This window comes from Trichosurus vulpecula, chromosome 4 (genome assembly GCF_011100635.1).
Source record: "Trichosurus vulpecula isolate mTriVul1 chromosome 4, mTriVul1.pri, whole genome shotgun sequence".
NCBI classification, from domain to species: domain Eukaryota; kingdom Metazoa; phylum Chordata; class Mammalia; order Diprotodontia; family Phalangeridae; genus Trichosurus; species Trichosurus vulpecula.
Window position 1 is genome coordinate 422,139,993 of NC_050576.1, and position 19,425 is coordinate 422,159,417.

General features: G+C 35.9%; 1 protein-coding gene across 1 annotated transcript in view; it reads right to left on the reverse strand.

The window, feature by feature from the left end:
* Positions 1-19,425, reverse strand: part of ROBO2 (roundabout guidance receptor 2) — a 252,777-nt gene that overhangs the window by 99,665 nt on the left and 133,687 nt on the right. The window contains exons 10-13 of the mRNA XM_036753392.1: positions 16,998-17,160; positions 15,067-15,233; positions 12,586-12,707; positions 1,786-2,017 (exon numbers count right to left, since the gene is read on the reverse strand). Coding sequence (XP_036609287.1) covers positions 1,786-2,017; positions 12,586-12,707; positions 15,067-15,233; positions 16,998-17,160 — 684 coding nt within the window. The remainder of the gene's footprint in view (positions 1-1,785; positions 2,018-12,585; positions 12,708-15,066; positions 15,234-16,997; positions 17,161-19,425) is intronic.

Consider the following 19,425-nt stretch of genomic DNA (forward strand, 5'->3'; position numbering starts at 1 on the left):
AGGGATGAGAAAGAAGAATGTATTGGGAGAAGGGGAAAGGGAGAGGTACAGTGGGGTAAATTACCTGACATTAAAGAGATCCAAAAGAGATTTTATAGTGGAGGCAAAGATGGGAGAAGTGGGTCAGTAGCAAAGGGGGACCTTGAACCTTACCCTCAACACAATTGACTCAAATAGATAATAACATACACACTCGGGGGTAAAATTCTATCTTATCATACAGTAAAGTAGGAGGGGAAGGCGACAAGAGAAAGAAGGAGTCACTGATAGAAGGCAGGGTGGATTGGGGTAGGTAAAAGTCAGAAGCAAAACACTTTTGAGAATAGACAAGGTGAAAGGAGAGAGAGTAGGATAAATAGGGGGAAAATAGGATGAAGGGGAATACATAGTAAAAAAATTACCTGAAGTTTCTCTAATAAAGACCTCATTTCTCAAATATATAGAGTCAAATTTATAGAAATAAGAGCCTTTCCTTAATTGATAAATGTTCAAAAGACATTAACAGGTAGTTTTCAGACAAAATTATCAAAGCTATCTATAGTCATATGAGAAAAAAAATGCTCTATATGAGAACTGATTAGAGAAATGCAAATCAAAACAACTCTGAGCCACCACCACATACCCATCAGATTGGCTAATATGACAGAAAAGGAAAATGATAAATGTTGGAAGGTATTGGGAAAATTAAAACACTAATGCACTGTTGGTGAAGTTGTATGCTTCAACCATTCTGAAGAGCAATTTGGAACTATGCCAAAGGGAATATAAAACAACACATACCTTTTGACTCATCAATACCACTACTAGGTCTGTATCCCAAAGACAATAAAAACAAAAATGTGTACAAAAATAATTATAACAGTTCTTTTAGTGATGGCAAAGAAATGGATATTGAAGGGATGTCTATCAATTGGGGAATGTCTGAACAAGTTGTATGTGATCGAGATGTAATATTATTATGCTATAAGAAATGATGAGCACAGAAAAACCTGGCAAGACTTACATAAACTGATGCAAAATGAAATGAGCAGAACCAAGAGACCATTGTACACAGTAACAGCAATATTGTATGGTGCTCTACTCTGAATAATTTAGCTCTTATCAACAATACAGTGATCTAAGACAATTCTGAAGGATTTAGGATGAAAGGTGCTGTCTCCAGAGAAAGAACTGGTAGAGCCTGAATATAGATCAAAGATACTTTTTCTTTACCTTATTTTTATGTTTTTGCTTTTGTTTTGTTTTGTTTTATTGGTCTATGTTTTCTTTCACAGCATGACTTAAAAGGAAATGTGTTTTGCATGACTAAACATGTATAACCTATGCCAAATTGCTTGCCTTCTCACCATTTTTCTCAAAGTCTTAAGTCTCCTTACCATGAAATGAATAAATGAACAGAACAAAAATCAATTTATAACAGATGTGGAAAAAATCATTCAGTGGGAGAAAAATAGGCTAATATTAAATTCCAGCTAAATAACTTCAGCCTATCAAGCTTATAATAAATGTTTAATCTCTAAGAACAAGAAAAATTCAAACTTCATGAAAACTAACCTTTACTGAGCAATTTTACACAGGTTGTTATCACAACATGTTTGTCTTCATTTCCCAAAGCAAATGAAGGGAAAGGAAATTTAAAAATTCTTTCTTTTAAGTTGACATTTTCTACTTTTGATGATCATAGTCTAGCCCTAAGAATAGATGACTAAAAAGTAATTTAAAAAAACACAAAAATTGACTTTATTATGATCGTAGTAAAATTTTATAGTAAATTTCAATACTGACCTTCCTCAGTAGTACGGGCTGACTTTGATTCACTGTCCATTCCTTGAAATTCATTAAAATATGGTCGAACCTTAATTTCATAAGTCACGCCTTTTTTTAGATTAACTAGAACAGCACTGCGTTCTGTAGGTACTTTAGCATCTAAGTTTTGCCATGTTGATGGAGATTGAAGGCCTGATGTCTGGCGATACAAGACTCGATAGCCTTGTATAAATTGGGGCTGACGATCAACCTGAAATATATAGAAAATAGCTTTAAATGGAAATCTGTTATGTCTGTGTGACTTTGGGAGGAAATTTAACCTATTTCTCTGCCTTAGTTTCCTCACTGGTAAAATGAAATGATTGAACTTTAAGGTCTTTTCCAGTTCTGAGTCTATTTGTAGCAGTGAGATTGGTTATCCCATACAGTATAATGTGGAACATTTTATACCATTTTGTATCATTTTTAATTTCAACCAGACCCAGAGCCTGAATTAATGAGTAACTGGAAGAAGATCCAGCACCTGGGCTTCTTTGTTCTCTAGAGTTTGCTCAGGAAATACCCTTACCTCTGTCAACAAGGCCAGATCAGACTGACCTAAGGACATTCTTATCCCTGTTAGCCATTAAAGGATGAGACCCTAACCCCAAGAAAGACTACCTCGCTTAATATTAACTGACCTTTGTCAACATTCTTTACAACCCTATTCCATTAAGGGAAATTCTTGTATCACGGTTAAACATACATGGGGGTCATGGAGGTGAGGTAACGCAGGCTTGCTGGGTCTGCTAAAATAACGTATATAAGCTTATGCTCTGATTCCTTGTATGTACAAGCAAGCTAGCTTAGCTATGCTTTAAGGGAAAATAATAAACAACATGGATTTTTCTATCACCTAGCTTGTTTGCCTTCTTCAACCAAACTTTCAGGTTTAACAATAAGTAATGTGCAATGACGAGAAATTTTCTTATTGGAAATTGAAGAGGAAAGAAAAACAGCCAGATTTTATAGTTCTTTGTTTTCTTTTTCCCCCACATTTATTTTTTTTATTTTAAAATTATGGAATAAAATAAGATTTGTTTTCAATGAAGGCACAAATAATATTCTGCACATAGTAGGCACTTAACATGGTTACTGAATTGATTCTATATTTATTTTTAAAAAAAAGCTCTCCAGACTTTCACTGCCATGCCACTGTGGATTTATTTCTTCCTTTCTCACCCTCCTCCACCTTTCTTTTAAATGCTGTCTGTACTCTGTTAGAATGTAAGCAACTTGAGGACAGAGCCTGTCTTTTTGTTTGTATTCCCAACATAGCACAGTGCCTGAGGCATAGTAAACACTTAATAAATGCTTGTTTACTTGTCCTGAAAAATAATTATATGGAACTCTGATTTACCATACTAATTAAATGTCACTGTGGCTCAGGTAATTGCATGTAACATATAATCCCCAAAGCACACATTTGAAATATCCTGGATGAATTTCTTTTTTCCAGCAGACACAGCTTTCTAATGGCAAATTTGGTCATCTTTAAATAGATCTAGAGAAAGTGAAATAAGAGTAGGAGGAAAAGTGAAAAACTTTTGCAGGTTTAAAAATATGTGAGGTAAACCATGTGCGGAGAGTTGAATTCAATCTGTTTAATTCAATTTAATGAACGTTTGTTGTATCTAATATGTTTAAGGCAGTATCATGTGGGAAGAATGATGGATTTGTGTAACAGTGTTGTTAGCAGCTACCGCGGGGGTGAAAGACCAACAACAACCAGCACACAGAAGGGCTGCCGGCATGAACTATTTGATCTGCTTTTCTAAGGAAAACAACTTTAAGGGTTAACTATCTCAGTTTAATCAAACATACATATATCATTCACTTAGTTCAGGGGGGAAAGATCAGACCCCTGAACTTCAAGGCAAATACAAACAGAAATTACAAACATCAACAGACAGACCTTGTCTGATTCAAATCACAATGCACCAGAGAAGCACCAACATCAATCGGTCTGTGTTACAAAGCTGGGGAGGGGTGGGTTCACCAGCTTACCCAGAGTCTCTTGTCAACCACATTCTTTCAATTAGTGTACCCCGCAAAATGAACCACTAACCTGGGCCCTGAGGGCTGGAGGCTCACCATTTAGAGTGTGAGAAACTAGAGTGTGGGAAAGCTTTGACCACCAGCACCACATAATATACAATTCAATGACTCTCCATTGACTTAGTGCTAACATTCCAAGACAAAAAAGATCCCACTTTACCTGCCCCATTCAAACAGAGGTCAGACTCATTAAAGGCACTTAGGAGAAGAACAGCAAAAAGTTCTGCCCTGATTACCATTACAATTTGTCATCAGGTGACCTAGGTTCATAAATTAGGGTTTCTCACTGCTATTTATCTATGTGACCTTAGCAAGATATTTAATCTATCTCTGTGCCTCAGTTTCTTCCCTAGTAAAATGAAAGGGTTGAACTTTAAGGTCTTTTCCAGTTCTAAATCAGGGAGGTCAGATATCTCATGCAGCATGTATTAAGATGGGCCTATGTGGGCCATCCCATTGAATATATATGAAGATAAACTTGTACCCTAGCCACTTCTAGTAGTGAAGCATAGTTTGGCTGTGGTACTTTCTGTGAATACACTCTGGCCACACCTGGTCACACATGTGCTCTAGCCATTAGCTAAAGGGCATGTGTATAATAACGAGGCTTCTGGTTGGTTCCTTAGTTCCTGTGATGGAGCCAGGGAGTTCTGCCAAAGATGACTGGCCACTGAACCAGGAGGAGCCACCTGTTCACTAATCTTTAAAAGCACCAGCAATCTCTACAATTATTTACTCTTTTATCCTTTTTGGAGTCTTTTTCTCTATTATTCCTGAAATGGAGGGTAGGTGGGATTCCTTCCCTAACACTCTTCTGCCCCTGGCCCAACATCTTGAACATGGCATTAAAGGCATGTCCCTTTCTCAATAAGCCTACACACACACACACCGTGTGTGTGTGTGTGTGTGTGTGTGTGTGTGTGTGTGTGTGTGTGTGTGCTTTTCCTGAGCACAGCTGACAATATGATAACTGTGTAATTCTTCTACACTCCACTGGAAACTTGTGAATCCAAGGCATCAGGAGCTCTTGGTTTCAAGCATGGGGTATCAATCTTCTTGTTACACATATTTTTAGAACTGGAAAAGACCTTAAAGTTCATTTCAAATGAATGACTAAGAAAAACAAAGCCAAAGCAAGGCTCCCTAGAAAACAGTGAACAAGTTAGTTAAATAGTACAGATCTGACATGAAAGTAAAATATGCATTTAACAGTCTCATGTTTTAATATTTTAAGTATCATCCTCCAAGGAGAGTAAAATAAGAATTAGGGGTTATTGTTTCATATGTCAAATATTTGTCAAAACATGCTTTTGAGTTTTGTTTTTTTTTCTGTTTTGAGCATTATGCATGTATGTGAGGGAGCAGGGGGAGAAAATAAATAGCTGTCATGTACCTGATCAATTTTGTATATCGACCACTGCTCTAGAAAGCACCTTGTAAATCTCTTTTGGAGAGATATGAGACAGGAATCTCACCTAAGTTTTGTTGAATAGATTTTCCCAAATTTTACTCTGGGGAGGGAAGGGAGAGAGAAAAGGATACTTTTTGAAGGTCGGGTTTCTTTTTCGGGCTGAACCTGATCTACTCTAGGTCTGGAGCTTAGGCTTCTTTGTGGGAGAGAACACCACTTCCTCCACCTCCACCTGGCTCTGATCTCAAATATAATTCTATGATCCTGTGTCTAACTGTAAGGCAGCTTATCCTCGCAGTGAACTTTATCCTACTTATTCCCTTATAACTTAATGGTATGGTGAAGTTTACTTTTCCTTATTCTCTTGTAACTTCCACCCACTAAAACTAATTTTTACCCTCTAAAATAGACTACTGTACCTCATGTTATTCTCAAATGCACTCACAGGTTACTTTTCACCTCACCTTTCCCAGAACCACCTACGTAGAATGTTGGGCTTAGAGTCCGAAAGACATAAGTTCAACTCGAGCCTCTGACACTTAGCAGCTGTCTGACCCTGGGCTTGTCACAGTCTTTTTCAACTTGGGTTTTCTGATCTGTGAAATGGTTATGATCAAGTATGGTCCAGGATTCTCCATCATTTCCCAGACCCTTCCACATCACACTGCCTTCATTCCAGCAATCACTGTTACCATTCCCTGACTTTTCGCTTTGGCCATCCCAGAAATGGGCCTCCATTGCACTCCCTAGCTCTCTTTCTCCCACTAGAAAGCCCTGTGAGGACTGACACTATCCTATTGGTAGTATTTGTTTCTTCATTACTTAGCACAGTGCCTGGCATACAGTAGGTGCTTAATAAATCATTAATAACCTCTCTCTCTCTCTTGCTCTCTCTGTCTCTCTTACCTCTTCCTCTCTCCTTTTCTGTATTTAAAGAATGGTATGATGATCCAGCTAGGCTTTCTTTTATGAAGACTGAACAACACCAGTTCTTTAAGAGATCTTTGAATGGTATTGTTTTTAGTCATTACTAGTCACAATTGATTCAGCACAAGCAAAAGAGAATCTCAAGGTCTTTTTGAAGAACTTTAATATTAATTGTGAAATGTGGAGCTGCTGGGACAGGACTGCCCAGAATTACATGCCCACATCAAAGAAGGTGCTGTATTCTGTAAGCAAAGTCAGATAGCAGTAGCTCAAAAGAAACATGAGATGAGCAAATCTAGAAACATCTCCATCCCAAATTTTCAAATGGACTATTTATGTTTGATCTGTGGTATAGCCTTCTGAGCTCACATTGGTCTGATGAGCCAGTCATGATGTCATCTGGGCCCTCTTCAAGGACTGACAACAACAAGAAGTAGTCACAATAATCTGGACAAGTCCTTAATTCTGTTTATGAAATGTGCCAGGCAGATCTAATCAAAACACTCACGATGTAGTCTGATCAAAGCAGAATATACTGGGACAATCTCCTTATTTGCTCTGAACAATGTACTATTAATCTAGGTTAAGATCAAATTATCCAATGCTACCAAAATGCTCTCAAAATGTCCTCCCAAAAGACATTTGACCTAGGTTTCAAGAGATTCAAGAAAGTCTCCTATTAACTATCTATGTGACCTTGGGTGAAACTTAAATTCAAGCAAGGTTTTGATGGAGTTAATAACATATGCCTTGCCCTCAACCTATAATTGTATCCTTGTCATGTCCTTGATGCATATCTTTGCTAAGGCTAAATAAATCATTTTTTATGTTAACTGCTGAATGACCTACAAGTGTCTCATTCCATTCCGTAAGTGAGTGTTTATGTGTGTATGCATGTGTGAGTGAAAACATGCATATACCTATGTGTCCACTGGGTCAGTCTTCATCCTAACTACCAAAGGACTAGTCTGTGTTAGTCTTAGCTGAGAAAAGAGTAGACAGGTAGGGGCTGGGAAGAGAAAGATAGCTGATTCAAGTGGAGTTCAAAGAGGTAGAAAGTGAAATCAGTCCATTGTAAAGTTTAAGAGCTGTAGTTCATAAAGTGTAGTCTTCCCCTTCAGGTGGTCTTCTAGGTCAAAACCATTTATATAATAATGCTAAGATATAATTTGCATATTGAAATATTCCTGCCTTTTCGAACTACATATCTGTGTGAAGCCGGATTTTCTTTATATATAACAAAAACCATCGTAACAGGTTAAATATAGATGTAGATATGAGAATCTTGCTGTCTTTTTAAAGTCATGCATGACAGAGATTTGGCAAAGATATGCAAAACAATGTGACTCCTTACTTTTTTGTTTTGGAAAATATTTTTTTCGTAAAACTTACTTAGGTTAACATGCAATCATATATTATTTTTAAATAAATTAATACCTATTTTCCAAATTTATCTTTAGAGATTATTAGAGTTGGAACCTCCATTGAAGTTCCACTCTGTTCCCTCTTCAGAACATAAGGTAAACTCTAGGTTTTCAAAGATTATGGCAACGAAATGAAAATCTATTAGTTACCAGGCTAGAAAGATTTAAAGTATGGTTCTGGAAAGGAACTATTACGTTTATTTGCAAAGAATCAGTCTAGGTAAGTTTTAAGAGGCTCATCACCCAATGATATAATTTCTGGTACAGAATTCAATGCCTAGAATGTAGAAACCTCTAAATAGCTTTTGTTACTGACCAGCTTTAGGAGCCTTCATGCTAGTCAAGCCTAGAATTGACAGCTGTTTACTAGCTTTTGTTTTTCCTCACTAACCAATAAGCTTTATAGTATGGAAGGACAGCATACTTTGTAAACAAAGGGATATGGTTTTGAACATTCCAGATAGCACTTTTTATGCCTCTCAGCACACTTTCTCTAGAGAATTGTAAGCACTGTAAAATAAAAGAGTGTAATGCAAGTTACTACCTATATTTACAGAGTAAAGTTTGTGTTAGGGCCATGCTGGTGTAATTTTAGAACGAAATGGGGCACTTGGCTGTTCAGCATCTATTTTTATGTCCTCAGTGATTCGAAGAACAAGACTACTTAATGTGCTGCTACTTTACAGAAATACTTAATCAATCATTAAAAGAACAGTGTAGTTTTCTCTATTTAAAATTATAAAATTACATGCCATATTCCATGAAATATTTGTATTTAATACATCATGACCCATCTCCCCCATAAAAAAAAATCAAATCACCAGGCATGGATTTACTTCTGGAAGGGAGGGTTGAAACTAGGGATATATTTTTATTATTTCAGCTTTATTTATTTATTTTTTATTATTGTTTATTTAAATCTCTCCATAGATCGTGACTAAAAATTTTTCTTAATTTCTCATCTTTTGGTACTTTTCCTTTGTCCCCAACATTGCTCTTATGATAAGCAAAGAAAAAGTAGCAATAACAAATGCTAGCCGTTCTAAACTTCTAATACCTAAACTTGGGTTGAAATACTTCAATCTGAGACTTCTCTACTTTTAGAACTCCACAGCTACCAAACCCCAGAGCCAGATATGTGATCCTTCCCAGTTAGATATCTAGGGGGCTGATTCCACTTTTACAGCTGAGGCTGAACATGTAGGATATCCTTCACCCTCTTGACAGTTCTCTAACCCATCAGAGATTTTCTGGAATTAGTGCTACGCTTTTTGGGGATACAGCAAGACTATGTGAGCCCTGAACTAAAGGCTGAGTACATTTCTTTGGTGTTTAGCAGATTAATTACCTTGTTTCTTTAATACATGTATATTATAGAATACATACATGCATGTATATATACATACATATATATTCCTAACAGCTTGTTGTTACAACATTAAAACAAGTCAAACAAGAAGCAAAAAGTTAAATTTATGAAGCCAAATAGAGATCTATCATCAAAATTGTCACTGTTAAGAAACCTTGCAACATATGTTACCACAACATTATGTTTGCATTTTATAAACTTCTCTACATTCACTTTAAGTGAATTTATGCAGTGAAAGAGAAGCATAACTCACAATAATAGCTTGTTAATACTGAAAGAAGCAAGCTGTGTTTTTAAGAAGAACATTAAGCAGCTGTTTCCAGATGAAGGGAGTCTGTAAATCAGGGTAAATTGGTTTTATCCATGTTTTATTTTCATTAATTAAATGTTTTATAGACTTTATGAACCTCATGTTTATGACAAAATGTTGCTTTGCCCACTTTACTGTATTTCTTAAAGCACAGCATAATGGAGGCCTACTTAATAACTAATCGAGTATCAAGTGTGTTGACTTGAATTTATGTGGTTGCCATAGTTTTTTCCAGGGGATAAAAACAAAAAAGTTGCTACAGGAGGAAGAAAAAGTAAAACGTTTGAACATATTCTATTAAAGAGAACATGCTGTTTCTGCAGCATATGCATACCAGGCTGTGGATTTTAAGAGTTAGTTTTGATAGGTGAACATTTTTACGTTATAACATAACCTTTAAGCTTTAATGTATGTGTTTTAAAATGATACATTCATGAACATTCATATTATGAAGAGCTTGATCTTCTGCAAATCAATCCAATAATAGTTTAATGGGAAGAGATACTTATTGACACTCAGTTTCCAGATACATCTCTAGATCATATTCCATCTATACCTTCTCATCCTGTGTGACTTTTTTCTTCCTACTCCTATAGAAATCATTGAAGACCAAAGTGTAAATTCACAAATTTCTCTAATAAAATCTTTTAATTGACTTTTTTAATACAATTCTTTGTTGTTAATAGTCTACAATCAACTTCCAGACACTTTTTATTGTTGGTTAGTCCTGTCCAACTCTTCCTGACCCCATCTGAGATTTCCTTGGCAAAGATACTTGAGTGGTTTTCCATTTCCTTCTCCAACTTATTTTTACAGATGAGAACCTGAGGCAAACATGGTTGAGAGACTTGCCGAGGGTCATACAGCTAGTAAGTGCCTGAGGTCAGATTTAAATACTGGAAGATAAGTCTTTCTGACTCTAGGCCCAGCACTCTCTCCACTGAGCCACTTCCAGGCACTCTGTATCTCCCCATTCCTCGTTTTATACTTGTACCTTTAATTTTTTCAGAAACTACAATGTTCCATGCTTTTTAGCCATATTAGCTCTACTGGAAGAATACTGTTAAAAGGAAGGGTCTTAGTTGCAGGAAGAAGCCTGTGGTCATCGGACTGAACAATTTTCCATTTGTAATCCAACCTACTTTCCTTTTTCAATTCAATTCTGGGACAGTTCATTGTGAATGTATAGTATCTGTCAAAGATGTATATGCTGATGGACCATCTCTCAGTTGTCATACAATGGGATATCATACTTTAGACAAGAGGCATTCTTCACTCACTTTTTTCCCCTTGTGTGGATTATTGGAAAAAGCAGTTTTGAATGATTATAAATCTCATTTAGGAGGCTCTGAGTTTGTTGAAGTTAATACTCCATCATAGAAATCAGAAGCATCTAGAGGTCCTCACTTTCTATACTGAATTTCATATTCTCTGTGTCACTCTATGTCGCTTTTGGAAAACTTATTATCTCCTTGGTTTTGTTTCTCTAATAAATCACGTGGCCACTGAACAAAGTTGTGTCTGTTATTCTAACTTTCAATAATCTTGCATGACTCTGAGGTACATGAGAGATATGAATCCAATATATATTGTGTTGGAAGAAAGTCTTTAAGGCATGATTTTGCATTAATTAAGCACTATTCTTAAAATAATCAACACTCAATCTGGAGAGTGGGAATTTGGTATGCACTCTACATCTTCCAATCAATTACAGAAGTATGAAGAAGGAATCAGCCAAAGAGCAATTTGTAGAAACCCACTTCCTCATATATTTAACAAGAATACACTTAATAAAGTGGGTATAGCTTATTCTTATAAAAATATAGTCATCAGGAAGTAAGCATACATGTAAGCAGTAATTAATATTTTTTTTCAGGAGTACAAAAGGGAGTAGAGTGACATAATGCTGGGAAAGTGATGATATTCTTTTATATGCTTATCTTGTGCTATCCTTGTTATATTGTTGTAAAGTTCTGTTGACACCACTTATCCCAAAGCTCCTATTAATTGTCCCATTGACCTGTGTAATAGATAAGAAAGATCTTGAGGTCAAATGCAACGGTAATTTAAATTTGAAGATCTTTCCCACCCATTAATAGGCCCACGTGACCTGCTTTTGATACATGAAGCCTAAGTCACATGTGGTGGGAGGAGCTTGCTGAATTAGAGAAACTGGAAGGGTAGAGCAGGAAATGCTCCAGACTCGTGTTAGCTGTGCTGTGAGTGACTGTTGGGGGCAAGGCCCCAGCAGCGGGCAGGAAGGTTATGGGATGTCTTGGTTCCCTGCTGTGATGTTGTGTTTTAGGTTCTTTGCTGTTATAATTAAGTGGACTTACTGGTTCTGGAATTTTCTTGCTGCTTGGATGGGTCAGACTTATTGGTTTTGGGATCTGGTTCTTTGGTGTCTGAATAAATGGTTTACTTCTTCGACCTTCTATATTGAGTCTCTTATATTTTGTGCTACAGAACTACATAGGCATATTTATAATTATCATCTATATTGTGATTATTGCCTTGCTAATACAGAAAGCACATCACTTTTCCTGGTATTTAAGTCATACAGCATCTTATGAAATCAGTACTCAAAAACATTTTTGGACACAGTGCATTGGGACAGCTAAAAGGCACAGTGAATAAAATGCTGTTCCAGGAGTCAGGAAGACCTAAGTTCACTTCCACCCTCAGATACATACTAGCTGTGTAACTCTGGACTTAATCCCATTTGCCCCAGTTTCCTCATCTATAAAATGAGCTGGAGAAGGAAGTATCTTTGGCAAAGTATCTTTGCCAAGAAAACCCCAAAAGGGGTCAGGAAGAGTTGCACATAACTGAAATGAATGAATAACAACAAAATAGGAACAGAACTTGGAAACAGATACTTGGCTGGCACTAGCTTTGTCAGACACCACTGTATATTCTCCTGTTAAGTTAGTTTGTTGGAGTTTTTTTTGTTCTGTTATTGTCATTATAGCTAGTTCAGAAAAGCATTTTTTCTACTTTAAAAAAATTACTGATACATTTTCTTTTGAGTTCACATGTAAGAAAGCAAAAAGATATTTTCTTATCATATTTACTATACAATTCCAAGAAAACTAAACATATTGGACAAAATATACATTGGATTCAAAATAACATTTTCCATCAAAATTAATATTTTCATTCCATTTATATAGTTTTTCTTTCATATATTAAATAACTTATCTTTAGTGTTGCACTTCAAATAAATCACGACAAGGAATACAATAAAGAAGAATTATTTATGTATTTACAAATCACTTACAGTCCACGTGACTTGAACTGTGGTAGGAGTCAACACAACAGGGTTATGAAGACGTACAATGACATCCCCCAGTTCTTTCTGCACTTGTCTGTGATCTACTCCTTGAGCTGGTGGGCTTATATCTGTTGGTACACAATCATTTCCAATGAGTATTTTTTTGCTTTATGATAACTTCTATAATCAGTTTTATAGCACTATATTAGCATAATGATACGGTATAAGCTGGCCTTAGAAAGTGGAGCATCAAATAATATTTAAGTACCTCTTCACATAATGTTATGCTGAAAAAGAAGTCATCCTCACTTTCATCACAAGGCTAAGTTTCCACAAAGGGTGAACATGTTCTAAGCAGGTCCTATTCAGACAGATATTATTTTCTTCATAATGAACAAGATATCAACTAATGTTTATTTCATAATAGTAGGGAGATTTTGCTTATCAGGAAGTCAATTCTACTTAAATCTAGCAACTTCATGGACAAGCTGCTCCCTCCTGATAAATGCAGCACTTTGGAAAAGTAAACCAATTCCTTTAGGCAACCACGTGATGCTCACCTAGAACAGTCATAACTAGTGTATTGTGATACTTCTCTTAGCCATGTTTTGCCCAGAAATTCAAAAGAGTGGTAACTATGGTGGAAAATACAAAGAAACATGAAGGGGAAAGATGGCTGACCTGAGTTTATGGGTATGTGTGTGGGGTGTGTGTGTGTGTGTGTGTGTGTGTGTGTTTGCACTTGCATGTGTGTATACTATTTGAGATTTGTTAAAAGCATATTTATTTTGTATCTTCCCTGTATTAAAACACATGAGGTCAAAGAGAACTTCTGGTAGCTCTGTTTTAACTTTTTGTCACTGAAAAGTTATTCTAGTGTAACAGGCTTTGGTAAATAGCATGCCAATGCAGGACCTGACAAAAGCTTCTGAATCTATTACATGAAATCACATAATGCAATATTTCCAATCTTCTATGATCCATATTGATATGATCTATGTTATGTCATCTACAAAACTGCCATTTTTTCTACTCAAGTGAATTAAATACTTTAATGTACTGTAATTGTTAAATTTAAAATTTTAATTTCTTATCTTACATTTCAACTTCAGTGATTTAATTTACTCCTTAAATACAGAACACGGAATTAGATTTGTATCCTGGTAAAGATGAAATACTGCCATTATTCACATCTTTAAATTCCGTGTTGTGCTTTTTCTTTCTACCTAGACAGGCTCTTAATCATAGAAAATTAATCACATGACTGTTCAGTGAACAATAGCAAAATGGCTTTTCCCTCCTTCTTTGACTGTCATGTCAGTAACTTTAAAAAGTCACATGATGATTTTATTTCACTTGAATACTTTAAGGAACCATTCCCCATTATAATAGCATGCTAGTTACTATCACTGAAACACACTATAATTATAATAATACTTTATGCCTGTGTGGTGCTTTTCAGAGCATAAAATACCATTTTGCATTATATTCTGTTAAAAAAACTTTTACAAATAGAAAATAATTAACCCCTTCTTAACAGCTCTGTTTGATGCATGCAATAAAAAAGTGATAAGCTCATCTTTATATTACATAATTCTATTCCCTTTTGTCCCTAGTGGGGACTAACTCAGTATAAACATAAAAAATGTGTCATAAAAATAAGGGGGGAAAGTTTTGACGCCTGAACCACAAGCTTCTCAGCAAGGGCAAAACCCTGGGCTAAGATGGAGGAGAATCTCTTATCACAACCTTTTGTATCAATATTCAGTCTACTGAGGAACCAAAGGCTTCATTTTTCCCACTATATGTAGATGGCGTCAGCAGTGTTTCATCTTATGCTCAGCTCATCTTCTCACATTTCTCACACACACACAAACACCACACACACACACAAACACCACACACACACACACCACTGCGAATAGAAAGAGTATATAATTTTACTTCTTTATGGCTTCCCTCTCTGTCCCTGTAACTTTCCAGACAAAAATATCCCTCTCTGGCTATCATTCCTTTATATGTGTAGTTTCCACCATTAGAATACGTGATCCTGGCAGGAAGTGACTTTTCCCACCATTATAATTGTGTCCTTAGCACATAGCATTTCGGGTTGGCATGTAATTAGTTTTTCATAAGGGCCTCTCCATTCATTATCTGGACAACTTCCGGGATAAAAATTCCTCCTCTCTATCCTTAAGTGTCCTGACGTCTTCATCTTTGGCTTCACTTTTTTCTATGAAATCCTGGCCAAAGAATGTAAATTGGAACTTCATGAAACTAAATCTCTAGGAATGAGAGAGGCAAAATACCTTGCCAAAGTAAACAGGATGCTTCTTAATCACAGAGTCAAGCCTAATAAGTAAATATTAAAAGTCATCATGAGATATTCATTTATCCTTGGTCCATATTTAACTAATACATTCAAGAATCCACACTAAATTTATCTTTCTAAGCACTATGAATAAAGTCTGCATTTTCCAAACTTACCTTGTGTGCGCACAGGATCGGACATGGGGCTAGGGTCACTAAGACCCTGAGAGTTGATAGCCCTCACCATGAACAAGTAGATTGTATTAGGTCGCAGTCCTCTTACAGTATACAGTGTTGTCTTTACATGGTTTGCCACAGTTTGCCAGCTATTGCTCACTGATTGGCTGAAATGAGATCAAAGATTTACAATTCAAGCATGGGGAATAAAAGGCACGAAGAATGGGGTTGGATTTCAATGACAAAGTTTAATGGGTGGGAAATTAAAACAAAATGGGATAAATAATAAAACACAAAACACTTGGAGTTTTCAGCTCAGTAAATGAAACGGTCTGATGAATTCAGATAATTCCACAACAAAGCAGAGCCCACCTAACAAAAGTGCCATGCACAAAAAAATTAAACTCAGCCCAAGAGATGGGACAGCCTTTGCTAAATGCACTGCAGCCACTAAATGAACACCTGTAAAAGGAAAGGGGTGGGGGGTGGGGACCAAGAATCACAACATCAAATCTGAACAAGAAATATGATCCTCTTAAATATATGCAAATATATGTGTGTATTATATATATATATATATACATATATACCTTGGAAAGAATTAACCTGTAGAAAGAATAAATGGACTACAGAGTAAATTATGCCAACACATTTTCCTGTTACAAGATGTGTTCTCTTTGCATCAAATCCACATGCAACATTACAACAGAGCCTTCTAAAACTACACATCTGTAAAAGAAGAAAGGGAGCGTGGAGTAAATATTGCTTTCTATGCTTACATTCTTAATAAAATTGTACATTGCACAGTATATTGTGATCTCTCTGAATGATGAAATAGCTTTAAATTTAAGAGCAAAGAGCCAACCCACAATAGCCACAGAATGTCATTTTAACACTTTATCTAAGGTTAAAAGGTTCTTCTATTAAGGATGAGGAAAGAATCTGATTTTTTAAAAATAGCTTCCAAGTGTTTATTTTTCAGAAGAACTGGCACATCAGAATATTAAAATTATCAAAAAGCAATTAATATTTTTCAAATGCACTTTAACTTTCTACTGCTAAAGAAAAGTAAATAAAGGAAATAGAGAAACAAAAGTTATATTTAGCAAAATTTATAAAATTTTAGGTTCATTCAACTTGCCTTTTATATTTCATAATCATATAAAATAAACATTTGAGATAAGAAAATAAGAATTTTATTTTCTAGTTCATCTTAGAAGACAATAAAATCAATATATATTTGTGTTTATACATAGACTTATCTCTCACCCTATATGTAGATATAGAACATAAACCTTAATTCTGAACATTTAAAACATGTTTATCTGTTCCCCAAAAGCATATATCATCTAACCATAGTTTTTACATTTTCTCTCAGGCATTCTACAAATACACTTCTGAATTTATAAATTTCAAATGTTTAACTATTTTAGTTTACTATTTACTTATTAAGAAAAGATATGTCACTGTGATCTGTTCATATATGTACTACATATACATATATGTGTGTATATCTATCTATCTATCTATCTATCTATCCATTTTTCTGGAAAGTGCCTGAGCTTCAGCTGTTCTCTTCCGATTAACTCATTCTAATGCCATCTTAATACTCCAAAAGGATCAGTATAAAGAAGAAAGGACCAATCGTATTGATGGGCAGTCAACTATATCCTTGCAAACCTGAAGGCACAGGCAAATGCTAATTTTAATTTCCAATTCATAAACAATTTCTTAATAGTAACAAGAACAAAGTCTCATCGTTGACTTCTATGTCACCAGAAATAAGGTCCCTAAGTGAGTTTGTTAAGTTGTCAATATAACATCTGTGTTGTGACGCTAATATACTCTAAGAATATATACTATATTACCACAGTTCTTAGCACTTAAAAGTTAAAAAAGAAAGACATTAAGAAGTAAAATTGTTCACATACCTAAAGGCCTCAATGATATATGCACTAGCTGGGAGGCTTCCAGGGCTGCCTGGTTGCCAGGACAGGGTGACACTGTTCTTACTGACATCAGTGACCTGAGGTTTGGATGGTGATCCAGGCAGATCATTTAAATCATAATTTTTACTGATTGTTGCTCCCGATTCTGTAGGGGGGTCAAATATAAAATAGTTAACTTCCACTGCTTATTAGTGTTGTTAAAGGTATAAATTTACCCTCCCCACTCTTATACCTTGCTCATGTCACTATGCTTTACCCCTGACCTAAAATGTATTTTACACAGTAATCAAACTGTATTATGTGCCACCCCCTGCACACATTTCATGCATTCCTACCTCCATGCCTTCGCTCACACCACAACCTCAGCTTGACTTTTAAAACCTTTGCTCAAATGTTAGCTCCTCCATGAAGCATTTCTTGTTCGCTGAAGTGGGAAATGATCTTTTCTTCCTCTGAACTCTGTACTTCTCATCACATTCTTAGGATGACAGGATCAGAGGGCATCTACACTGTCACGTGTCTTCTAAATCTCTTTTCAAGACTAAACATACACTATTCCTTCAATTTACCCTCATAAAATACGGACTCAATGTATATTGGATATAGTATCAATTGTTTTCTTGGTTCTGCTCAATTCACTTTGCATCAGTTCATACAAATTTCTCTTGTCTTTTTCTGAAAGAATCTCAATAGTATTCTACTGCATTCATACGTCCTTAATTTGTTCAGACATTCTCCAACTGAAGGGCACTGCCTTAGTTGCTAGGCCAATTGGCTTTGACACCACTAAAAGAGCTTCTAATAAATATTGGTCCTTTTCTTCTTTTGGAGGGCTCACATCATCCTAGCACAAAGTCCTATAGTTCCAACCAAGGCAGAAACGCCTCCAGTGTGAGCTTGATCACGTATTGCATGCCGGTTAACTCTGGACTGGCCTACATAAATTGAGAAAGATCATCATCATGTTAGATGCCCTTCTTTCCAACTTATCAATGTGCCTCTTACACCGTGGTGCCAAGAATTGACCACAATGCTTCAGAAGGGATTTGATGAGGACAGAGTACAGTGGAACTATCACCTCTTTATTGCAGTACCTCTTCTGATATAGCTCATAATGGCATTACTTGTTTTGTTTTTTGACTGATACTATATCTACTTATTCATATTAAGCTTGCAATTTACTAAAATCCCATGTCTTTTTTTTTCAGTTGAGTCACCATATAACCATACCTCTCTTAGCTTGGTGAGGTTGAGCTTTTGTTTAAGTGAAACACTTTGTTTCTATCCCTTTTGAATTTTATTAGATTCACAACAGTGCTCTGCGTTGCTGGAATCTTTTTTTTTTATATTGATTCTGTCATCTAATATGTTAGCCATTTCTCACAGCTTTGAGTTATCTGTAAATTTTATAAACATAATATCTGTACCTTAATACAAGGCACTAATAAAAATTTTAAATAGCATAGGGCCAAGCACAGATTCCTGGGGTACCTCACTGGAAATGTCCTGTCATCCTGACACTGAATCATTAACAACTATAGCACTCCTTGACTCCGGCCATACAAGCAGTTTTGAATACATCTAATATTATAATCATCTACCCCTCATTTTTCTGTCTTCTCCACAAGAATGGTACCTTTTAAAAAAAATCTGTGAAAATCCAGGCAAACTGTATCCATAGCATTCTACCATCTACTAGTTAACTAATCCTGTCAAGAAGGAGATGAACTTCCTCTAGCACGATCTGTTATTGATAAAGTTATGATAGCACTTTCTAATCAGCATTCCCCATTATAAATTTTTAGTAACTATCTCTTTAACGATCCATTCTGGAATTTCCCCAGGAATCAAAGTCAGGCTGACTGTGCTATATTTTACAGACTTTTTTTTTTTAATTGGGGCATTTATTTTCCATATTTTTGCTATTACTACCATTTTCTATAATCTTTCAAATGTGATAGTGTCATATCAGATATGACAGTGTTTCAGAAGTCAAATCTGTCCATTCTTTTAGGACCACAAGATGTTTCTTGGGGCCAAAAGACCTGGTCAAGAGCAACAAGGTTCTCTCTTACTATCTCCTTACTTATTCTGGGTATCAACTCCCTATTACTCATTTTTGTTCCATCATTTCCAGTGCAAAGGTGATTCTCCTTGGCAAAGAAAACAGAAAAAAAAGTAAGTATTAAGCAGCTCTGCAATCTCTCTTTTGTCAGTTATCGTCATCATACTCACTCCAATAAAAGGTCCTCTCCATTTCCCCCCGCCTCCAATATCCCTTTTTGTCGTCATTAGATTACCTTGCCAAATTCAGCTCATTACGAGCTTGAACGCTCCTGACACCATTTTTACAGACCACAGCATGATCTTACAACAGTTTTAGTTAACTCTTTTCTTCTATCTTCAGTCA